At 36.3% G+C, this 24,866-nt stretch overlaps 2 protein-coding genes across 2 annotated transcripts in view; one reads left to right on the forward strand and one right to left on the reverse strand.

The window, feature by feature from the left end:
• LOC139941083 (RRP12-like protein) overlaps nt 1-24,866 on the reverse strand; it is a 62,047-nt gene that overhangs the window by 13,253 nt on the left and 23,928 nt on the right. The gene's annotated exons all lie outside the window — the stretch shown is intronic.
• On the forward strand, nt 2,594-23,048 carry LOC139941085 (uncharacterized). The gene is made up of 2 exons (XM_071937507.1): nt 2,594-3,270; nt 20,949-23,048. Exon 2 carries the CDS (start codon nt 20,999-21,001, stop codon nt 22,553-22,555), a length of 1,557 nt encoding a protein of 518 aa, XP_071793608.1. The 5' UTR covers nt 2,594-3,270; nt 20,949-20,998; the 3' UTR covers nt 22,556-23,048.

Raw genomic sequence — 24,866 nt, forward strand, 5'->3', positions numbered from 1 at the left:
TATTTACCTAAAATCCTTGGCCCAATTTCACAGAGCTGCTCAAGCACAAAAAATTTGCTAAGCATAACAAATTATGCTATCCAAAATAAGGTTACCAGCTAAACTGCCATGTCAAACGTACAATTTATGACTGGTATCCTGCTAACTTCTGCTTGGCAGCCAATTGTTAAGAAATAAATCCTGCGTAAAGGGATGCTGCAGTGAATACAAATAAAACAGTTAATTTTGCTGTCATTTATTTCTGATATATGTATTGAACATCAACAAAATGTGTTTTGTTTATTCCCGACATATCTGACTTGCGTAATTAGCGAATAAGTCATGCCCCCCCTTTTGTGGATTGTTACCACCCCCCTACCATCGACGTCACGTCGGGAATTTAAACATTATCATCGGCAAAAAGAGTCTGGTCCCTAACTATACGCGCCTAGGTACCAGGCCACACAGTGCACACGTCTCTATATGCACACAGCCAGGGGGCCCGACGGCTCGGGTTACCGACATGACGTCATGTTTATGCAAATGAAGGCTCCCTTTTAGGGGTGGGGTGGGTTCCCCTAATCTCTTGAAAACCATTTTTAAAATACTTGAGCATTTAATAAAAAATATAAACAAATATTTCAGGTTTAAAAAGTCATGTTTAATCGTTTAAATGAATAAAAAAAACACTGCAGCCACCCTTTAAGCATTGGTCATAACCTTGTTAGGCCCACTCCCAAAGTAGGTTCTCATTGTACAATCTACATTCCAGACTGGGTGGTTACTTTAAACAGCTACCTGAGCGGAATGTTTTCAACAGAAATGGTATTTTTACTTGTTTATAATGCACTTGTTCACCATTTTAATGTAATTTTGATATGTGTACACTTCTGAACTTTTCGTAATTATCGATTAAAAAATCAGGCCCCTACCTAAAGGTTTTTTGAAAAACTAAAACGATTCTGCCGTTGAAAGCGGGCGTCAAAGGACAATGCCGCTGATGTCATTTGTGGGAGTTTACTTTGTTATACATCCACGCTGCAACAAAGCAGCTTTATCTACTTATGATGTTTTGAGAGTGATTATGTAACGGGGTTTTTCGCAAATCTCGCAGAAAAGCTCTGGACAAGGGCATACAAAATGATTGTTTTTTTTACACAATTGGAACCTATTTATAATCATATGACTCGATTTCCTTATTCATCGAAAACATTTTAAGTGGAATTCAGCAAAGTTCACTACTTGACATTTTCGTTCAAGCAGGTCTTTAATTATGATACAATTATTTACTCATTATTGTTAAAGAATCTGGACACTGTTCGTAATTGTCAAAGACCAGTCTTCTCACTTGGTGTATCTCAACATATGCACAAAATAACAAACCTGTGAAAATTTGAGCTCGATATGTTGTCGGAGTTGCGAGATAACTATGAAAGAAAAAAAAAACACCCTTGTCACACGAATTTGTGTGCTTTCAGATGCTTGATTTCGCTTTCAGATGCTTGATTTCGAGACCTCAATTTCTAAACTTGAGGTATCGAAATCAAATAAGTCGAAAATTACTTCTTTCTCGAAAACTACGTCACTTCAGAGGGAGCCGTTTCTCACAATGTTTTATATTATCAATCTCTTCCCTTTACTCGTTACCAAGTGAGGTTTTATGCTGATAATTATTTTGAGTAATTACCAATAGTGTCCACTGCCTTTAAATTACAATACAAGAAACTAATGTTTGTTATTACTAATTACGTGCTCTCTAAATTTTGAAGAGTTATATGAGGGACAACTCTTTTCCGGGTGGTCTTCCACTCTTTTAGATTGAAGTTTGCATCTTTATGAGTGATTTTTCACTCTGTCCTGGAGTGAAACCCTTCTAAAAGAGTGAAATAATCACCACTCTTTTAAAGAGCCATATGAGGGACAAACGGTGGTGTTTTTCACTCTTTTACATTTAGAGAGTGGAACAGTAACAGAAAGGCAATTAGAAACACCTCTGCAATCCAACGAGGATAGCTAGAATTAATAACAGTGAACCTAAGGAGAAGACATTGTAATAGCTTGTAAACAGAGCTCGCCTGCTGGGGTCAAAAGACCAGTTCAAATCTCTGATGCAAATTAAAAACATCAAGTTCAGATTTCTATGTTTTTTTGCATTTTCATACTCTGAAACAATTGAACTTTATTTCCGAATCCAAACACAAGAAAGCGTACAATAAATCAATCAATTGATGTACATTTATTTTTCATGTCAACAATTAGCATACACTAGAAAACAAATATCAATAAGTACAATAATGAAGGACGGATGCAATGTATACAAAATTTGAATAACTACGGAAATTAACGCTCTAGTCAACATGCAGGGAAAACAGTTTAAGCATAATGCTTTTGTATCTTTCCCTGAGACAGACAAGGACTTGGACGACAAGGACAAAAGTTAAAAAAGCAACAAAAAATGAAAAAAGATACAGAGAGAATGAAGGTTTTGATATAATTTGATTTGGAGACATTAGTGAAACACCCTTTAGTCTTACAGAGCTGAACTGAAGAACCATAGGTACTGTTAAAATGAAAGTGTATAAGAAAAAAAATATAATTGTTTGGTTACCACGCATGAATATCTAGTCTTTCACCCGTAATAACAAATGTAATGGCAGCCTTGGAAAAGACCACCAGTTTTCTTTCAATTTCATTGGGAGTCCACTCTTTAGCTGTCCATCCGTCCATGGATTCCCATTACACTTTGTGGTACTAGTGCAACAAAATTCCAGCTCTCTTGATCCTGCAGTAACATGGGCCAGCAGCTATTCATAGTTTGTTACCCATTCACCTGGCATTGTAGTCCACACAAATGAGAAATCACTGAACTGTTTAGAACGGGTCAGCTTTAGACTATTATAAAAACAGCAGAGATTGTAGTGAGGGTGTTTTTAAGAAAGAAAAAAAAGGCTGAATGCTGGGACCTTTACAGCGGAAGAGTTTTTACTCCTCATTTCGTTAATCTATAAACCAAGGTGGAGAGCAACTTAAACTGGACTTAGTGGACAGGTAAATGAGATTGGAGTCAGATTTTGAAGTAGTGTGAACGGAGACACCTGTTGCTTTCAACTGGACTTGCCAATAAATCACTGTTCTATCGTGAAGTCAGTTCACAACCATTGATGGGACTGATCTTCGGCTAACCCTGGTAGGACATCCAGTGCCACTGCAACGGAGAAGTCCAACTTGGGCTCGTCTCAATCAAAGAAAGCAACATTGATTACTAGATGACTGGTGACATTTGGATTTAAGGTTTGTAGTTGAATGATTCTCAACACTTTTTTTTTTTTTTTTTTTTTAACAAAATAGGAACAGTTTCTGTATCCTTTCACCACTTTTTCATGGGTTATGAAATAACACAGTATCTAATTTAATCAAATGAGATATTCCGTTTTGTAAAAATGAATGAGAAAGTGGAGGCAGAAACAGAAAACTCTCTGCCAAATATTTGTATTAAAAGTATAAAGTCTTTACGGTCTGTGATTTTACGGGGTGGTTTGAAAGGAAATTCGTTTGAAATTTGGGCAAACTTCTACATCTCGACCTACATCTATGATAATACTTGTCAAAGCCTTTTCAGCATCTAGACAAGGTGAGAAGACAATGAGGAAATTTCAGTTTAAGAAGTGGGAGGAAAACCCCAGAGAATTGTTCCAGGGAAAACCCACGAAGTCAAGTAGGGACTGAAAAACCCAATACACATAGTGCTCCCCCGGTAGGATTTGAACCGGGGTCCCATAGGTGGAAGGTGAGGCAAGACACCACTGTACACCGACCAGACTTTGCAAGGTTTCGCCAGAAACAACCAAATGACCATTAGAAAATATCCTCAAAGTTTGAAAATGTTTTATAATCAGGTGGTGTATACTCCATGTGAAGTCAGTATTATTATTTGTTTTCTCTCTCTTAAAGATGAAAGCAAAAAATAGTTGGTGAATGGCCTGAGATTTCGACCTAAGCAGAGTCTAACTCGAATGCTAAATGAAAACACTACACACTAAACTGGTATACCTGTTTATTTATATGTGTTGTGTTGTAATTCAGTATTTGAGAAAAAGACTTTCTAACTGGGTCTTTCAATTAAAGGCAGTGGACACTATTGGTAATTACTCAAAATAATTATTACCATAAAACCTTACTTGATTACGAGCAATGGGGAGAGGTTGGTATAAAACATTGTGAGAAACAGCTCCCTCTGAAGTAATGTAGTTTTCGTGAAAGAAGTAATTTTCCACGAATTTGATTTTGAGACCTCAGATTTAGAATTTGAGGTCTCGAAGTCAAGCATCTGAAAGCACACAACTTCGTGTAACAGGGGTTTATTTTCTTTCATTATTATCTCGCAACTTTGACGACCAATTGAGCTCAAATGTTTACAGGTTTGTTATTTTGTGCATAATGTTGAGCAACACCAAGTGAGAAGACTGGTCTTTGACAATTACCAATAGTGTCCAGTGTCTTTAAACCATTGGTCCTTTTTTGTATAGTGAGCAGTTTATTTGTAGAGTGGTGTGTCGTAGTGTGTTTTTTATGTATTTAAAAAAATATGTTTATATAAACTTTTCACATACAAACTTTTCCCACCAGTACAATTGTGTATTTATATTTTATTCTCTTCTACAAGAAGAGACACAAAATATGATACCATATAATAAATAATAATAATAATACCAAAACTTATATAGCTCCCTAATCATGTAAACATGCTCTAGGGCACTGAACATGGAAAAATAGACAAACTAAAAAATAAGAAAATACAGAATTACAACAACGGGAGTGAAAAATTCTTTAAAACATTTATCAGTTATAGTAAACATACTTTAAAATAGAATTTGTTTAGATAAACATCTGTTATGATTCTATTGATTTTTTTTACTAATCTTGTAATTTTATTGATTCATACATTTTTATTATTTTGTCTGCGCATTGATTTAATTTTCAGGCCTGTATGCCTGGTTTTTAAAGGGCAAGGGCGTAAAGACATTTTCTGCTTGGTAAAGGGCACCCTATGAGGCAATTGTACATTTGTACTGAAGCATTTCAAGGGCACCAAGGCAATGACCAGGGGGCATGGAGGCAATCGCCTCTGTTGCTTCCAGGCTTGAATTTATTTTGTTTTTGTGTGTGTATTGTTGCAGGTTTTGTGAAACACTCTGAGGCCTTGGAAAAGGCGCTATATAAATGCTTAATTGATTAATCCTTTATTTTAATTATTACTAGTATTAGTATTATTATCATTATATGTTTATGCCTCGGATTAAAAGTTAAATCTATAAAACGGACACAACTTTGTGTGACAGGAGTGTTTTTTCTTTCATTATTATCTCTCAACTTCGAAGACCAATTGAGCTCATATTTTCACAGGTTTGTTATGTTATGCATATGTTGAGATACACCAAGTGGGAAGACTAGCCTTTGACAATTACCAATAGTGTCCAGTGTCTTTAAGTGTTGAGTACAATAGATTAAATAAATATTTTGTATGGTGTAAATTTAGGCATGAACTGTAACTTACAAAATCCCAATGGTTTCATACAGTATTTTTTCTAGTTTGAATGCCACAAATGAGAATATAAAAAGAAGAATTCAGCTGATCCTAAAAAAAGTTGCATACATGTAAATTACAACAGACTCTCATTTTTTCTTTGCTCAACCAACACAAACAACCTAAAAATACCTGCTCAATAAAAGGCAATGGCCCTTGAAGACCTTTTATAGATGGAAATTTGCATCAGAACAAAGAATTTTGGTTTTACAGGTACTCATATATACACCTATAGGATTTGAGGCATTGCATGGTGGGGTATCAATATATATTGGTTTGCGGTAACACCATGTGTGTATCTACTTGCCAGGTAGAGTTGTTCTTAGGGAACTGTCTTGCTTTATACTACTGCCGTGGAGTAGATAAGTTCTTTTCAGAACTGAGAAGTCTTCTGAACCTCCGATTATCTACTCCACGGCAGTAGAACAAAGCAAGACAGTTCCCTAAGAACAACTCTACCTGGCAAGTAGATACACACATGGTGTTACCGCAAACCAAATATATACATATACAGTCGTTTGACCAGTTCTGGATCACTTTTTGAATTCACATTGTTTTTTGTTGCAATCTCTTTGATATCTTAAACAAAACAGTTTATCAGTTTACCTAAACATGACATAAAACTCACCAAGTATTCACTGACAAAAAAAGGTTAGTTCTTTTGAAGAGGCTTTAAGAAAAGTATTGTCACCTGTTTGACCAGTTCAGGATCAGTTGAATCTATTCTGAATCAGTAGAGTGCCCTTTATTGCAAACCCATACTCCCATTCATAAAACTGTCTCTCAAGGACACAAAACTTCAGAGGTGTGTTGGCATGGACTTGGACTTCATTTGTTTAGTGAATGTCATGCAAGTGTCCTCAATAGCAGCGCAAAAACCCAGTGACAAAACCACAAAACAACAGCAAAGGCAAATGAAAAAGTGAAGCGAACCTAAAAAGCATTATCGACCCCTCCAAGTTAAAATTTCTCAAAAAAAAAAAAATCTAAAAGAATTTGTTGAAGTAATGTTTCTCAAAATCATCTGAATAAACTTTCTACTGCAGTAGTATGATTTTACCATACTTAGTAAGTTAGTGCGGCACCATTTGACGCAATGAGATGTTGAGTGATCCCGAACTGGTCAAGGGTAAGTTGCCCCCCTAAAGAAGATTTTGGTAACTTCGTCTCCTCAAAAAAACAAGGTGTCTGCACAGTATTTACAGGAATGTTTTTTACACATTTTTATCATTTTACATAAATATTTTTTGCCCCGGCACTCCAATTCTAAAGGTAAGAAGTTTTAACAGTGTTTTTCAACCAACATTTTTACACAAAAAAATGATAAATTTCGCAGACAACCTTCAGGAAAACAGCTATAATTTATTTGCTGATGATGTTTGGCACCTTATTTTGGGTTTGTTGGTTTAATGGGTGTTAATCTTCACATTTATCAACAGAAATTGGTAATAATGAGAAGTGATATAACTATTTGGTTATTGCAAAGTTGAAGTGATCCCGAACTGGTCAATGATCCCGAACTGGTCAAATGACTGTATATGTTGGGCGCGATCGGTCAATCTGCGCGATCAACCGATCGCGCTGCGCTATCGACCGATCGCGCTGCGCTATTGAAATATCTATTGGTCGCGCAGCAATCGGTCGATCGCGCAGCAATCGGTCGATCGCGCATCAATCGGTCGATCGCGCAACAATCGGTCGATCGCGCAACATTCGGCAACGAACATGCGCGATCAACCGATCGTGCGGGAATGGCTCGGCGCGATCGGCCGATTGTGCAGGAATGATTTTGCGCGATCGGCCGATTGTGCAGGAATGGTTATGAGTGATCGGCCGATTGTGCAGGAATGGTTTTGCGCGATCGGCCGATTGTGCAGGAATTGTTTGGCGCGATCGGCTGATGTTCAGGGGCCGAATTCACAAAGATGTAACATTGATTGTAACTGCAAATCAATCGTAGTGTGACGTCACTATATAAATCACTATGGTGATACTGAAAATTTGTCCTGCTATGAATTTTATTGCTTTGAGAAATCGCCCTAAGGAATAGTTTACCTGCACGATCAGTCGATCGCGCAAACCCATTCCTGCACGATCGGTAGATCGCGCAAAACTTTTCCTGCACGATGGGTTGATCGCGCAAAACCTTTCCTGCACTATCGGTCGATCGCGCAAACCCATTCCTGCACGATCGGTAGATCGCGCAAAGCCTTTCCTGCGCGATCCGCTGATAACGGGAAAAAATACTCGTAGCGCAATCGATCAATCGCGCAAAGATGTCATTGCGCGATCGACTGATTGATGCGCGATCGACCGATTGTTGCACGATCGACCGATTGCTGCGCGACCAATTGATCTTAATTTGATCGTTCAATAGCGCAGCGCGATCGGTTGATCGCGCAGATTGACCGATCGCGCCCAACATATACACCGATGTATGTTAGTGCTTTATACTCAGTACTTATGGCAGACCTGTTGTTTTTAATAACACTGTTAATTGTGATATTAAAGGCACTGGACACCTTGGGTAAATTTCAAAGACCCTTATTCTCACTAGGTGTATCCAAACATAATGCATTAAAAACACAATGTTGTGAAAGTTTGACTCAAATTGGTCATCAAAGTTGCAAGAAAATAATGAAAGAAAAAACACCACTGTTGCACAAATGTGTGTGCTTTCAGATGCCTCATATCATTCTTTAAACCATCTCAGCTCCCTGGGAGTATACAGCCTGTGCTGCCAAATATGTAGCGCATTAAAGGAACACGTTGCCTTGGATCGGTCCAGTTGGTCTTTGAAAAGCGTTTGTAACCGTTTGTTATAAAATGCATATGGTTAGAAAGATGTTCAACAGTAGAATACAATGATCCACACACATTTGCCTCGAAATAACGGTTTTTTTTTTACTTTGCGAACTAACACGGTCGGCCATTTATGGGAGTCAAAAATTTGACTCCCATAAATGGCCGACCGTGTTTGTCGACGAGGTAAAAGGAAAACCACGCAATTTCGAGTGATACTTGTGTGGATCATTATGTTCTACTTTTAAAATATCTTTCTAATCATATGCATTCTATAACAAACAGTTGCATACGCTTTTCAACGACCAACTCGACCGATCCAAGGCAACGTGTTCCATTAAGCTAATCAATCACAAGAACCATCTCTGCCCTCACAGGTACCCATTTACCCCTGGGTGGAGAGAAGCTTATGGTTAAGTTTCTTGCTCAAGGACACAAGTGTCATGACTAGGATTCGGACCCAGTCTGCTGATTAGAGCTTGAGTTCGGTGCTCTTATCCGCTAGACCACGAGATACATTGATACATGTACAGTGTACCTCACCATGCAATGCCTCATGCTGCGCCATGCATCTGAAGTTCTCGACCACTTAATCTGAGATCTTGTCTTTGTACCGCAAAATTTAATCTCTTCTTAAAACTTATCTTTATGTCACAGGTTTACAAAGACTAATTCTGTTGTGTCTGTTTTCTTCCGTTTTGTTTTTGGTTTTACTGCGCCCTAAACACCCAGCAGGGTGAATATGTGCGCATTAAAGGTCTTTGTTATTATTATTATTATTATTATTATTATTATTATTATTATTATTATTATTATTATTATTATTATTATTATTATTATTATTATTATTATTATTATTATTATTATTATTATTATTATTATTATTATTATTATTATTATTATTATTATTATTATTATTATTATTATTATTATAAACTGTAAACACTTCCTGATGACTTTTCTGCGGTACATACAATTATACATCACACCTGTTTTTAAACAGGATATTTTGTCTCAATGAGCATGATTCACCTGGAAAGCCTTTTGTCTTCTTCAAACCGATATTTCTAAATATTCCCCGAGGGCTTGATCACTGAAAAAAAGGGGAAATTGCGGCTGCATTGTGTATTCAATTACAAAAGTGAATCAAAACTCTTTGATGCATGCATGTCCATGTAATTCCAGATGAAATGATAATTAACCTGATGAGTTTTAGACGGTCCTTTTTTTCAAAGTAGTGCGCGTGCTCAGACCTTTGGGCGCAATACTGAGCCTGCTGCGCACGCACGCTCAGAGCCGCAAAAAAGGACCGTTATGTCTGCTGCCGCCAGCGTCTCAAAAGTCTCCTATTGCAGAAGGTAATGGTGAAAGACTTCCCTTGAAATATTATTCCATGAAATGCTTTACTTTTTGAGAAAACATTAAAACAATATCGATATCGAGTTTTATGGATTTATTTTAAACACATGTCATGACACGGCGAAACGTGCAGAAACAAGGGTGGGTTTTCCCCGTTATTTTCTCCCGACTCCGATGACCGAAAGTGTCCAATGGCTTTAGTCGATACTTTTAAGTTCAGTCATTTTAAGGGCATGAAATTCATGAAAGTCATTTGAAACGGTCGATTAACCTTTGGCAACAATACACACACCTTTATAAGGAAGAAACCTTGAAAAAAAAAAATAGCTCTGTTTTGTGTTTTTTTTGTTGTATTCTCTGTATGTAGGGTTGCTGAGGGACAGCATTGTTTTGTTTTTATTATGTGTTATTCAAAAGTGTAAAATTCAACTAAACCATGGGTTTAGTTCTACATATGGAACAAAAGTGTTATACAAAGAGCTCAAATTTTACACTAGACCACAGGCCTAAGGCAAGTGATTTAAAGGAACAAGTGGCCTTGGATCGGTCGTCACGAGTTGGTCTTTGAAAAGCTTTTGAACTTGTTTGTTATCAAATGCATTGGTTAGATAGATAATTGAAAAGTAGAATATAATGATCCATACAAGCATGCCTCAATATTGCGAGGTTTTCCTTTTACCTCGTTGAAGAAACACAGTCCGCCATTTGTTGGAGTCAAAATTTTGACTCCATAAATGGGCCAACCATGTTAGTTCGCGACGTAAAAAGGAAAACCGTGCAATTTCGAGTGATACTTATGTGGATCATTATATTCTACTTTTAAAGTATCTTTCTAATCATATGGATTTCATAACAAACGGTTTTAAACGCTTTTCAAAGACCAACTCGACCGATCCAAGGCAACGTGTTCCTTTAAGCATTGGGCAAGTAAATTCATGACCAGACGAGTCAAGCGTTTTGTTGTATCTTTAGTAACAATAAACCATGGAGGAAGTTCAAATGTTGACTTTTGAGACTGGTAAATATCTTTCAATTCTGTTGAGTATCAAAATAAAGGGCCTATATTTCTTAATCAAAGGAATAGTGAAATCAATTCTCTCTTCAAGCTTTTTCAGATCAAAAACTATTTTCACGTAAAAGATTGTAGAAAGTTCTTTTTCAACAAGATTCTGGTCTTTTAAAGATTCACATTAAACTTACAATGTTTGAAGATAAAGACTGTAGAAAGCGTCCTTAAAATATTAGTTGCTGAGGTGTTGTAGTTTTTGAGAAATGAGTAAAACAATGTCATAAAAATACGTTTTTACATGCTAAACTAATTTTCGTCTCATGATCACTGAGACGAAAATTATTTTCATGACATTGTTTTACTCGTATCTCAAATCATACAGCACCTCAGCAAGTAACATTTTTCAGGGAAGCTTTTTACTATAATTATCTTCAAACAAGTTTAATGTAAATCTGTGGACATTGTGTTTTTTCACCTACAAAAAGTACATACACCCTTTAACATTATTTCTGGAACGTAAAAAAGGTGAGCTACAAGCCCTACAGTCTTGTGGAATTCCACCCTAAAAAAAGGCCCCCCCCCTTCCAAAAAGACAAGACGCTACACATGTTGACAAGACGCTAAACACTTCTGCTTATCTAACTTCTTTCTTAATAACGATGACAGTGTTATAACTGCTTTGCATTTCACATAAAAGTTTACACAAATTTGGGCTTTTAAACAATTCCAAAATTGCCGATGGTACACTTATATGGGTTTTCAAAAATAGGCCAGACATAGACATGGCACCATGCGCTTAGAAACGTAGTATTAAGTGCGGTATAAATTTGCATTTTTATTATTATTATTATTTTAATAATCAACCGCTCAAGGTCCAAATCAAAACAAAGCAGTAAATAATCACGACGATATTGTTAAAAATGAATTGTGCTTAAAAAGTGATCGAACTACCAGGGGAGACATACATGTACATGTACAGTACCATAGAGCTGTAGCTTTATGCATGTACGCTGTTCGTAATTAAACGAGATTTGTGTTACTCCATCACCATGAAAATTGAACTCAGATAAACATTTATTTCCATACTTCTAGGAATAAATATTGACAAATACATATACATGTAATTTTTAATTTTTTTTATAGAATAGAATAGAATAATTTTATTGTCCATGTTAAAAACATAGAAACTTGACATTCACTGGCCAAATTACAAGATGTTATAATGATGGAAAAGATAGATTAAGTATCAAATGGTGCTGTTTTGAAGCAGTTCTAAGCTTGTGGAAACAGCAACAACAAAATACGCCCCAAAACACCAGACTAACAAACAAACAGACATGCAGACGTAAAGATATAGACAAACATGGAATATGACAACAGCTACACTGACACATGACACATCAGAGGTGATACAACAACATTCAAGACTAGCAAAAGATTATAATAAACAAGTTAAATGGGATTAAGAGGTGAATTGAGCGCATTACTTTGCATTACTTCAGAGGGGAAGCTATGCATATTGGGAGATAAGGCAACATCCGACTTGATACTTCCTGGAGGCAACAAAGGCGATTGCCTCCATGCCCCCAGGTCATTGCCTTGGTGCCCATAAAAATTAATGCTCCAGTAGAAACTTACAATTTCATCATAGCATCACAGGGTACCCCTTTACCTAGGAAATAATGCCTTGGTGCCCTTGCCCTTTAAAAAACAAAGCATACAGGCCAGCCACATTTCAACACAGTGCAAACCCTGCTGACAGACTAGACAGTTTGTCTAGCATTCAGCAGGTGCCCTAAATCGTGACAATGCGTGATGCAATCAAGCAAAACGAATGGTTTGATGTCCCAGGTAACTTTGTGTACATTTGAAAAGAGCGTAATCTTTGCGTTAATATTAATGAAACCCCATTCTGATACCACATTTTGTTCAAAAGTTGTGTGAAAGTAGAAACACAGCTTTGCTCCTATCTTAACTCAAGGACGCATCGAACGAGTAATTACGATTAGAAGCATGCATAATACATGTATTGTTATACAGTAACAAAACCAAATGTGCATAGTAAATATTTTCCCATTTTAATTACCATAACTGTAAAATGATGTTATGTAATCTTTTTCACCCAGTCAATTTTCCTAGTGTTTTGTTATTAAACCACTGTATGCATGTACAGTGTACATGTATTTTTATGCAGGTTTATTAAAAACAAAAACAAATGCGTAAAAATCAAATAGTCTTTTCTTTTTTTAATTACCAAAACTTTAAATATCTACTTATATTATTCACCCAGTGAATTTTCCAACTGGTTTGTTACTTACTAAACAAAATCTCACCACATACATGTGGAACTTTGGAACGCTTTTCCTAATAAAATCAGATGTTTAGTTCTCTTACATTGTTTAAAAACTTGCAGAAAACTCATTTATTTAAATCCTCATACACTTAGCTTGATACATGTCTGACTTAGATTATTCATTGCATAATTTTGTTGGTATTGTATTCTATATTTCTTCTTTGTTGTGTATGTTTTGTTTTTTGCTCTGAGCCTCAGAATAGGGTCTTGTACACTAGATAGATGGCGCAATATAAATGCATTATTATTATTATTATTATTATTATTATTATTATTATGTAATACTTGACGGTATAGTAGTATATGCACAGCAACGTTGGTAATAACTGTAAGTCTAAACAATAATTATACTGGTCATCTGAAACAAAATGTAATGGTCCATGCTGAAACCAGCAACTTTCTGCTAAAACTGGGTTTATATTTGCTTATCAAATAGATGAGAAAAACATCTTTCAAATGACATCTAGTTCAGTCCAATAAAGTAAGTAGTTGTATTTATTTTATCCCCCACCCCACATTTTAATTTGCCGTATGTTTGTTGACTGTGAGAGAGCGTATGTGTACAAATATCAGTTAATGATAAAACAAACAATTAATTTTTGTTTCATTGATATATGTTTATTGTATTTTGTCATTGATGTGTCTGTAAATTGTCAACATGCAACTTTTTTTGAATTTTTTAAGATTAAGATCAAAGCTTCATATCTTGTTGAATAGCCTAATCACTTTTTAGATAGTCTGATTATATTTTGGATAGCCTAATAACTTTTTCGATAGTCTATTAAATTTTTGTGATAGCCTAATATTTTTATGGATAGCCTGATAACTTTTTGTATATAGTTATAACCTTTTTGATAACCTTATATGGATAGCAGTAACGTTTTGGATAGCCTCATAACTTTTTGGATAGCCTTATAACTTTTTGGATTGCCTCATTACTTTTAGAATTGCCTAATAATTTTTTGGATAGCCTAATAATTTTTTGGATAGCCTGATAAGTTTTTGAATAGCCTTATAAGTTTTTGAATAGCCTTATAACATTTTGAATAGCCTTATAACATTTTGAATAGCCTTATAACATTTTGAATAGCCTTATAACATTTTGGAAAGCATGCCTAGTAATTTTGTTGGTACTCTAATAACTTTTTGGATAGCCTTATAACTTTTTGAATAGCCTTATAACATTTTGGATGGCCTTATAACTTGTTGGATTGCCTCATAACTTGTTGGATAGCCTTATAGTTTTGTTTGGTCATATAATTGAGGGGTTGTGCAAATATGATCTGCGATCACACCCTGAGGTTCTCTGCTTCAACTTTAAAGAAAGTTTATTTTTTTCCTTTTCTTTATAAATGTGGGTTCTTTTTGGATTGGCAAGAAGAAATAAGCCATTTTTTAAGAGAAACCCCACACTTTAGGGCAGGTTCTTTAGGGTGGTCATTAGCAAAATCTAGTTATCAAAATTAGTAAAAATTCAATCTGCTAAAAAATCAACAGAACAAGACAGGCCAGAAAGTACATGCAGACCAGGAAGTTCATGGCTTCGGTGCCCCTGGTCTTGGCCCTGGTGCCCCTTTAAAGGTTTTCCATTGACTTAAAGATTTTCCAATAGAAGTGCCCTTTGCAAGATGGAACTGGCCTTGCCATTTCAAAGATGAAATTCCTGGCCTGATAAGACGGATTAAAACTCAAACTACAACACTAGCCTTCTCGCCAGCTGAGAGGGTGATATACATGTACAAAGTTTCACTGTGAAAACAAAGACTTCTACACTAAAGTCAGTAGTAGTTCATTTGGTATTTCATTGGGGGAACTACTGTTTCAGTTCCTCCATGGGCTGCATGTACCTTGAGTATTGCTACCCTCAACACCCCCCCCCCCCCCCCCCCGCCCCAATATGTTACAGCTGGTTTTCTCATACACATGCTTTTCAATGAATAGGCTGAAGTGCTGATTTATGACCATGAACTAAACCAGCAGCAGTAGTACAAATGGCATTCACAGTACACACCAACCATGGACAGGGACACACCACCAACACTCTTGAGTTAGCAGAAAGTGGTCGCTATTTTGATGAGTTTATAACAATGGATAATATCAATTCTCTGAGAGTGTTTGATTTGTTTGGTGCTGGTGGAATTCCAACTTGTTTTAATTTTGATGGCTTAGAGACTGTCTTTACAGACAATGTGACGAGTGAGTACAAACAAATCTTGACATACACTGTAGACATGTATAATTAAAGTGCTGGGTTGACAAATTTTGACACAAATGTACAATATGTGTACAAAATTCTTTTGTTTGAAAGGTAGGTAACTGATAAGTTCTCCAAAATGAATGACAATTAAAAACTTACTTAGTGGTAAGCTATGCAGCTGTTGATTTCATGAACTATTTTGAGCCTTTTTTTTTAAAGTTATAGTTTTGAAAAGATTGCCACCCAAAACAATTGCATCTGAGAATTTTTTTTTCTGAGATTTGGTTTGTACCTGCTGTCACCTTGCTTAACATGGATGGATTTTATTTTCTTGTGAATAGATACTTTATTTTTTTGCCGTCTTTGCAGAACCCTTTAATCAGCTGAAACTTTTATGTGACTGTTGATGTATCTGTCTTTATAATTGTGCCTGTAAACTGGCATTACGTTGACAAATTAATGTTCGACCTTATAATCTTTAACCTGATTCGCCCCAAGCATAACCTATATAGCACACTGCAATTGCAGTGGTATTGTGTGCTTTTGCTGAGGTGCCTTTTGCAAAGTTCCATTACAAACTTTTAATTCTCCTCATAGAAATGCCCCTTTTCAGAGAAAAATTGCTGTGGCCCTTTAAGAATGAACTTCAAGGCCCGCAGATATGTCATAAAACAAATATAAACCTTGGGGTTTTTTAATGAAAAAAAAACCCCACAAAATCAAACCAACAGTCTCATTTTCAATAGACTTATCTCCGAAGTTCTACAAAATTTTTAGAAAAAAATAGTTTTATAATAATAATACTCATAATTATATAGCACTTTATAACACCCGAGGGCATATTAAAACACTCAGTTAAACATTTTATTTAAATAGTAAGCGTACTTATCAGACATTTATTTACATAAACAGCCAACCATACCAGAAAACACCAGGACGGACACCTTCTAATGAAAACAACTGTACTGGGTTCTCTTACATGCATCAAAACAAAACAAAAACAGCGTCATATTCGAAACACCAACACACTCTTTGAAGAGTACATTAAAAACACATCTATTCTCTTCTCGCTCATAATCTTACTTTGAATATTGTAAAATGCGCTTTATAAGTCTTGTTTATTATTATTATTATTATTATTAATGTCCCAATTTAAGGAGGAAGCTCAAGGATTCAAGTGTCAAGTAAAATTTCAAATTAATACAGCGATGTTGTACATTAATTTTGGTTTTTACCCATACACCGATGTTGTACATGTTTAGACAAGTACAAAGCATGTGTGTTTATGTTCGACAAAATAAAAATAATTTCAGACAGAAACTCTTTAGAAAAGTGGTACTTGCATCAAGGTTATAAAAAGTAAGCTCGCAGATTTAATTATAATTTTTTTTTTTAAGGCAAAATAAATATTAACAATTATAAAACATACTTTTAAAGGTACTTTTTGAAAAGGTTAAGGTCACCCTGTATTTACTTTCCTTAATAGTTCACTAAGGTGTAATTATGTGTAATTACAATATATTGACTTTTCTGTTTCAACATAGATGCATGAAGTGATGTTTGAAGCTTTGCAATTGCATGGTGTGAATAAGAAGAATAAGCTATAACTAGATATAGTGTTTGTAGAAACAAACACTAGGTGTTCTGCTATTGTTGGGTCAGTGTTTGAATAAATGAAACAAGTATTGTTAATAGCTCGTCAAATTACAAAGAAATCAAAACCAAACAGTTTTCTCGATGTGTAATAATTTTATGGAAAAAGCATCAAAAAGTGTACATTTAAACCTAAAAGCCTTTAAATACTGCCTTTTCAAAGCATTTTACAGGCTCTTCCAGTTTAAAAAGGTCAAAAAGTCAAGAGAAGGTCACCAACATACCCTTTTTTGTGGAATACGTGAGGCCTTTCATATGATGTATAGATTGTCAAAATAGCTTTTGTATTTGAGGAAACGTGAACTGATGAATAATGGCGACTGGAGAAGAGACTAACTAACCAGAAGGGAAACGTTTGTTGAAAACGCCTTGAAAACAGACTACGTACGTAAAGCCCTTTCATATGATGTATAAATTGTCAAAATAGCTTTTGTGGTTGAGGAAATGTGAACTGATGAGTAATGACGACTGGAGAAGAGACTAACTAACCGGAAGGGAAATGTTTGTTGAAAAGCCTTGAAAACAGACTACGTACGTAGAGCCCTTTCATTTCATGTACAGATTGTCAAAATAGCTTTTGTGGTTTAGGACATAGGAACTATGCATAATGACGACTGGAGAAGAGACTAACTAACCGGAAGGGAAGTGTTTGTTGAAAACACCTTGAAAACAGACTACATACGTAAAGCCCTTTCATATGATGTATAGATTGTCAAATTAGCTTTTGTGGTTGAGGATATAGGAGCTTAATGCATAATGACGACTGGAGAAGAGACTAACTAACCGGAAGGGAAGTGTTTGTTGAAAACACCTTGAAAACAGACTACATACGTAAAGCCCTTTCATATGATGTATAGATTGTCAAATTAGCTTTTGTGGTTGAGGATATAGGAGCTTAATGCATAATGACGACTGGAGAAGAGACTAACTAACCGGAAGGGAAATGTATGTTGAAAACGCCTTGAAAACAGACTTAAAACGAAGCTATTTATAGGAGAAAAAAAAATTAAATACAAAAATAAATAGTACAAATTTTGGTCGCCACGTGGTCTCCCATCGAAATAAGAATTGATGACGTCATCGTGACGTAACTCAAACGGTTTCTTCTCCTGATAAATATCTAACTATGTGTGAAGTTAGAAGTTCATACAGGTTTGGGAAGTGTGCTTTTGTTAGAGGGCAAGGGACGGAGATGTATTTTTGAAGAAAAATATACAATTGCAAACTTTGACCTTCCGGTACGAACGGAAGGAGGGGTCATACGATTTTGACGTTAACTTTTCAAATGTAGTCCCAGTCTTGATCTATCAGTTGCGTAATTATGAATATCATAACTGTAAAATTCGAAGACATATAGCGAAAAGCAAATGGTCACTTTTTGAACATAAAAACCTTGTAATTCGACACCTGATGACGTCATCATGACAAAACTAAAACGGTTTCATCTACTAATGAATATCTAACTATGTGTGAAGTTTCAAGTTTATGTGTTTTTCGGGCTGTTACCCGAACACCTAAAAAAAAAAACGAACAAAATCAAAGAATTGTTCGGGCTGTTGCCCGAACACCTAAAAAAAAACGAACAAAATCAATGAGTTGACTTATTAAGTTTTTTTAAATGACTTTTATGTTTATGAAAACAGATGCAAACAGTATAATGGGGAGCTAAAATTATTTGTTATGTTAAAAATTGCACTAATAGTTGCTAGCTCATAAATGACAAAAAACAACTTCCACACCGGCTGTTGGAACCCTTAATAATGCTCAAAACATGAATAATTCACAAATACAAACTAAGGTGAACATTTTAGCATGTGAACTTTTAGTGCACCCCAGTTAAAATCTAGGGACGAAGGCTTGAATCGTGTGGATTGATTGTTCAGACCCTACGTGATTGTTTGGGGTTTTCCTCTTTAATGGTTGCCTATACCACATCTAAAACTGAAATTTCTTAACCACTACACGAGTATCTTCAGGTATATGGTTCTTTCGAAAAAGATTTATAAAGAAAAACTTTACATGTAGTGGTTGTATATTTACAAACACTAATTGTTCGGTGTACACATCTAATTTTTTAAATCAGAACTTAACCCCTTTAATCCTAACCCAATGTGTTTTATAAAATGGGTGGGATTCGAACCTACAAGGTTTCCATGCTGGAGCAGATCTCTAACCGCTGCTAGAGCAGGGCCCCATAGAGCTGCCTAACGGTCGATTTTGTGCTTATTGGGCGCAACTAGCAAACTTTTCATTTCATAACCTCGCTTAAGACATGTCAAAAGGTAACCAACATATCCATTTTTATGAAGTACGTAAAGCTCTTTCATATGATGTAAAGATTGTCAAAATAGCTTATGTGGTTGAGGAAAACATGAACTTATTAAATACTGATGACTGTAGAAGAGACTAACTTATTGAAAGGGGGAAAATGTATTTTGAAAACGCCTTGAACGCAGACTATACACGAAGCTGGGGCGCTTTATGGATGAGCACTGGAGCGTGGCAAGCCATATGCCCAATAATTCGATAAACACTGTTTATCGCCGATAAACACTGTTTATCGCCGATAAACTATGTTTTTCGACCGATTAACATTGTTTTTCGAGAAAAAACTATGTTTATCACGTGATAAACATTGTTTATCTCAATAAACACTGTTTATCGAAAAACTATGGAGGAAGAAAAAAAGAAAAAAAATAGAATTTAGTGTTTGTAGAAACAAACACTAGGTGTTCGGCTATTGTTGGATCAGTGTTTGAATCAATAAAAAAGTGTTGTTAATAGCTCGTCAAAGTTCAAAGAAATCAAACGAAAATGTTTTCTCGATGTGTGATATGGTAAAGCATGAATGTTTGGTTTAGAAAGGTCAAAAGGGCAAGAGAAGGTCACCAACATACCCATTTTTGTGAAGTACGTAAGGCACTTTCATATGATGTATAGATTGTCAAAATTGCTTTAGTGGTTGAGGAAATGTGAACTGATGAATACTGACGACTGGAGTAGAGACTAACTAAACGGAAGGGAAATGTTTTTTGAAAACGCCTTGAAAACAGACTACGTACGTAAAGCCCTTTCATATGATGTACAGTGTTGATTGTCAAAATAGCTTATGTGTTTGAGGACATATGAACTTATGCATAATGACGACTGGAGAAGAGACTAACTAACCGAAAGGGAAATGTTTGTTGAAAACACCTTGAAAACAGACTACGTACGTAAAGCCCTTTCATATGCTGTATAGATTGTCCAAACAGCTTTTGTGGTTGAGGATATAGGATCTTATGCATAATGACGACTGGAGAAGAGACTATATGTAACTAACCGGGAGGGAAATCTTTGTTGAAAACGCCTTGAAAACAGACTAAAACGAAGCTATTTATAGGGGAAAATTTTTTGTAATACAAAAATAATTAATACAAATTTTGGACGCCAAGTGGTCTCCCATTCAAATATTGACAGGGCCCGATTTGTTTAACTTCAGTGACCGGACGAGAAGCTTTGCAATTGCATGGTGTGAATAAGAAGAATAAGCTATAAATAATACTAAACTTGTGGGTACAACCATGTATCAGGTCTTTCTCCTGAAGACGAGCAGAGTTCGAATCATCAAGACCAAACCGGCTCTTTTCAGAGCCAACATTTCCTCAAAAGAGAAGTAATTCATGGCTGCACCTGCAAGTTTACTATCATTTATATTTTATTCGTATAGACGATGTGACCCATGTTTACATCCAAACCGCCCTCTGTTAAAAAAAACACTGTATACGTCATGTTTCGCCAGGCAAAAAGAGGCGTAGTCAAGGTAAGATTGCATACACTTTCTAGCTGGCTGCCAAAACACAAAGGTTTTGCCCGGCGGTATGAGCGCGAATCAGGTTATGGATCTCAAGTGATGTCAGAGTTCACATCATCTATAGACGCACTTGTAAAGTATTTGTACACAACAATAGTTGACAGAAACTTGAACTTCTTATTCTAAATGTGTTTCTCTTTTCTTTTCTTTTTCCTTCAGTGAGGATCTCAAACTTTGTGAGTGTCTTCGGCACGTAAAGCATTTCCAAAATGGCACGGAAAAAACTCGCAAGCAAGCGCAACATATCTGCCCTGATGCTTCTACTCCTGATGCAGGTCCTTCTGACCTATGTTGGTGTATGGGTGGCTCTCGATAGCAAGAATTACGACAGTTATCCGGGCAAACTTAAACGCCAGGACTTGGCCGTCGCATTCTCCACGCAGAATGGTGGTAAGACAGCAACCACAGGTGTTCCTCTGCTTCAAACCAACTTGACAACAACTCTTGGAGCAAAGGACAACAGTTCTCATCTAAAGACATCTCCCAAAAGTAAACTTCAAAGTGAGAATCTTGCGAATGTCACCAAGAAGCACCAGGTCAGTAAAGTTCAAGTGTCGGGGAGTAAATGGCTGCTTCATTTGTTTTCAGAGAGCAAGTCTTACTGTAATGGCAAGATTGAAATGATAGAGGACGTCGCTGCATTGTTCAGGAATGCAGTTATCGACCCTTCGCTTGGCAGCGCCCAGGCACAAAGCAGAGCCAATGTCAAAGATGTTCTTCTGCAGAAGGAATTACTGGAGTTTTACCACCTTAAGAAGGGATACCTTGAAGTTGATGACTGCTCCGATGTACCGGCCCCTAAGAATGTACAAATTGATGGGGGTAAGAGCGACCACATCAAGGAATTTAATAAGGCGGTTGAAATTTCAACAAATGTCGTTGACGTCACTCACCGATATGATGGAGACTTTGTCATTATGATGACCCGCTATGAGTACGCCAATGTTTACTGGACTGTCATTGATCTCTATGATGCTTTCCTCATGATGCGATTCTACAATAGAACATTCAACTCAACCGACCTCTTGCTCTTCGACGCTCACCCACTGACGAAACTTGACGAGATTTTCGATGGAGTGTTCAGGCGGGTGATCCGTCCTAAAGACTTGACCCAGCCCACTCGCTTCAGAAACTTAGTCCAGTGTTTCCATCGTGGAAAAAGCCCGGTTCTGAGGAAAATTCTTCAGCCTTTACCCCTTGTGAATGAATTCAGAAGTCAAGTTATGTTGGCAATGAACATCGAACTTCATCCACTGGCAGATCGAAAAAGGCGTTGCGTAGAGAACACACTCAACGTGCTCTTTATCTGGCGCAGGAATTACGTTGCGCATCCACGAAACCCAGCAGGCGTCGTTGCAAGAAAAATTTCCAATGAAGACGAACTTTTGAACATTACAAGACGCAACTTCCCAAAATACAGCGTCGTCGGTGAACAACTGGATAAGTACCCTGTGAAGAGACAGCTTGAGGTGATGGGTAATGTGGACATTATGGTCAGCATGCATGGGGCAGCTTTTGGCTTTGTCGTCTTCATGCAAGAGGGATCGGGAGTTCTTGAGATGTGGCCAAAGGGTGATCAAGGAAATTGGCACATGGAGTATCTTGCCAGACGCAACCGGCTTTATTATAAATCCTGGCAAAACAACGTCGAGAAAAACGAAGACAGGAGGATGAAAGCGACTAAAGTATCCACTCAAATCGTGAAAGACGCGGTGAAAGGGTTAAGTGAAAGTGTTTGCTCAAAATACTTGAAAGATCCGTTGTAGGAGTATTTTAAAGTATTTTCGACACCGAGGCTCAAATTTCAGAAAACTGTGTACAACGGAATTCGGTGCTAACATCAATCTATAAAGTGCATGATTCTCGAGAGCATAAGTGGGGAATTCTGCGATAAGCAAAGCCATGGAATTAGGCACATGTATCTATGAAGCCAATGGTTGCACAGTGTCTTTTATAACTTCCTACAACCTTTTTTAAACTGTTTTAACACAGGGTTCCAATATCTGCTGTTTTACAGCAAAACCTTGTGAATCTATCAAGTTTTCAAAGGCCTTTTAAAATTCATCGAGCCAATTAAAAAGTTCTTCTAGATGAAAGAGTTGATAGAAATGTTTTCACAATTTGAATGTCATGTGTTTATTTTTGAATGAATATATGTATATAAAGTGTTTTTTTACAAAGTTTTCATTTTTATAAAAAAGGTTAAGGTAAAATTCTAAATATTTTAAATTCTTTCAATATTTGCCAACTTGCACAATTTTAAATTAAGTACTTCCATCTAGAATTTTTATCATTTGTTAACTTGTATTTTTTAAAGTTCCAAATTTGTATATTTTGAACAAGTTCTACATGCTGTAAAAGCATCATGTTCTATATTAAATTAATTTTTCTTTAAATAAGTTGAATTTAATTTTTTTTTAAAGGGTTAAAGTTATTAATGCATACATGTAATGTGCCGCCAATTTTAGATTTTCCATTGGTTGAGCTTTCTAATTTTTGCTACAGGATTGTCACATGATATTAATGTCCATAGCTGACACAGAATAAGTGTGCATCAGACACATACATGTCACAGTCAAGCTCAGCCTTCTCTGTGTTCTATGTTTACGGGCAAGCATATACCTGCATTTTATTTCGTCCTTGGACAATCAATCAAGACATTTTTTGTTTTGCAGTTTTATGAGTTTGGCCTATACAGTGTACTTGAGGTAAGGGTTTATACTAAGTCAGTCTATACATGTAGTGTTGTTTGTTAACGTTTTAAGAGTCATTCCACACTTCTGTGTCAGGCTTTTGTGTTTTAAGTTTCTCAGAAGTTTCTTCACAAACAGTACGGGTCCAAATGAAGAATGTGTCTTTATTAACGCGTGAATGGAAGTAGGTAAAATCTTGCGATCGTTTGTGGCCCATCACACAGAACTCATTCTCACTAGATTCTTGAAAAATGTAGTCTTGTTGCAAGATGATAGTGATGTGCGCAGCTAGGAGGGAACGTGCCGGGGACTACGATAGTGGATGACGTCTTGCACCAGGACTACCAAGAATGTAGTGAGGACGAATTCGGTGTGATGGGGGGGGGGGGGTATAACGGGTTACAGAGTTGAGAAGGTCCATGATGTTAAATTCTTATTGAAATTATTTTTTATCAACTTTGTATTCAGATTTTACTTCATGACTTTAAATAAAAAAATAGAATAGTAGTCCAAACTCGAACAATTTTGGTGTAATTGGGAAATTAAATGATTTTTTGTTCAGTTTTTTCCTTCTTCTAAATTTTGAGCAAACACTAGGTGTTCGGCTTTCGTGTGGTCAGTGTTTGTTTCAATGAAAAGAGTGTCGTTAATAGCTCGTCAAATTGCAAATTGCAAAGAAATCAAACCCAAAATTTCTCTTGCTGTGAACACCTAAAAAACACTCCAATCTATTTGTACTAATCAGAGATTTTGGAACGCTAGGTGGCGTCAGACTTAAGTAGCTTGGAGGAATAAGGGTGACTCATTTTGCACTTAATTTGAAAGCTGTGTCAAAGATTGGTTTTTGTTTACTGGAATACTGATTTATAGGCAAAAAATATATAAAAAGAAAGGATATAATACAAGTCACATGTGAAAGTTTCAGCGAAAAAACAACCTAAGAGCACATCACATTTTTTTCAAAACAATGTTAAATCCATCCACCAGTAGGCAAGACAACTGGTACCAACGGCATCCTTAGCCCCAGCATTCACAAACAAACACCGACCTATAAATGTTTTCACGCATGAATTGTTTCTCAGAATCCAAAGTATCCAAAAATAGTTTAATATACTATCACCAGCTTCAGTACTTTTCACCATGCAACATGCAACTTTTTGACTTTTGAGTGGGTAGTTAGAGGATATCGCAGTACCTTAACGTTTCGTAGGCAACTCAGCATACGTGTAATTGCCAATATGGATGTTAATTTTTTTTAAAGATTGATTTTAGGTCTAGTTTGAAACTATATTTTAAAACTTGGTATTCATATTTTTTTAAAGGACTTTCTCAAAAATAATATGTACAATTTCAATCTATTTGTACCAATAAGAGACTTTGGAAC

This window comes from Asterias amurensis, chromosome 8 (assembly GCF_032118995.1).
Source record: "Asterias amurensis chromosome 8, ASM3211899v1".
NCBI classification, from domain to species: domain Eukaryota; kingdom Metazoa; phylum Echinodermata; class Asteroidea; order Forcipulatida; family Asteriidae; genus Asterias; species Asterias amurensis.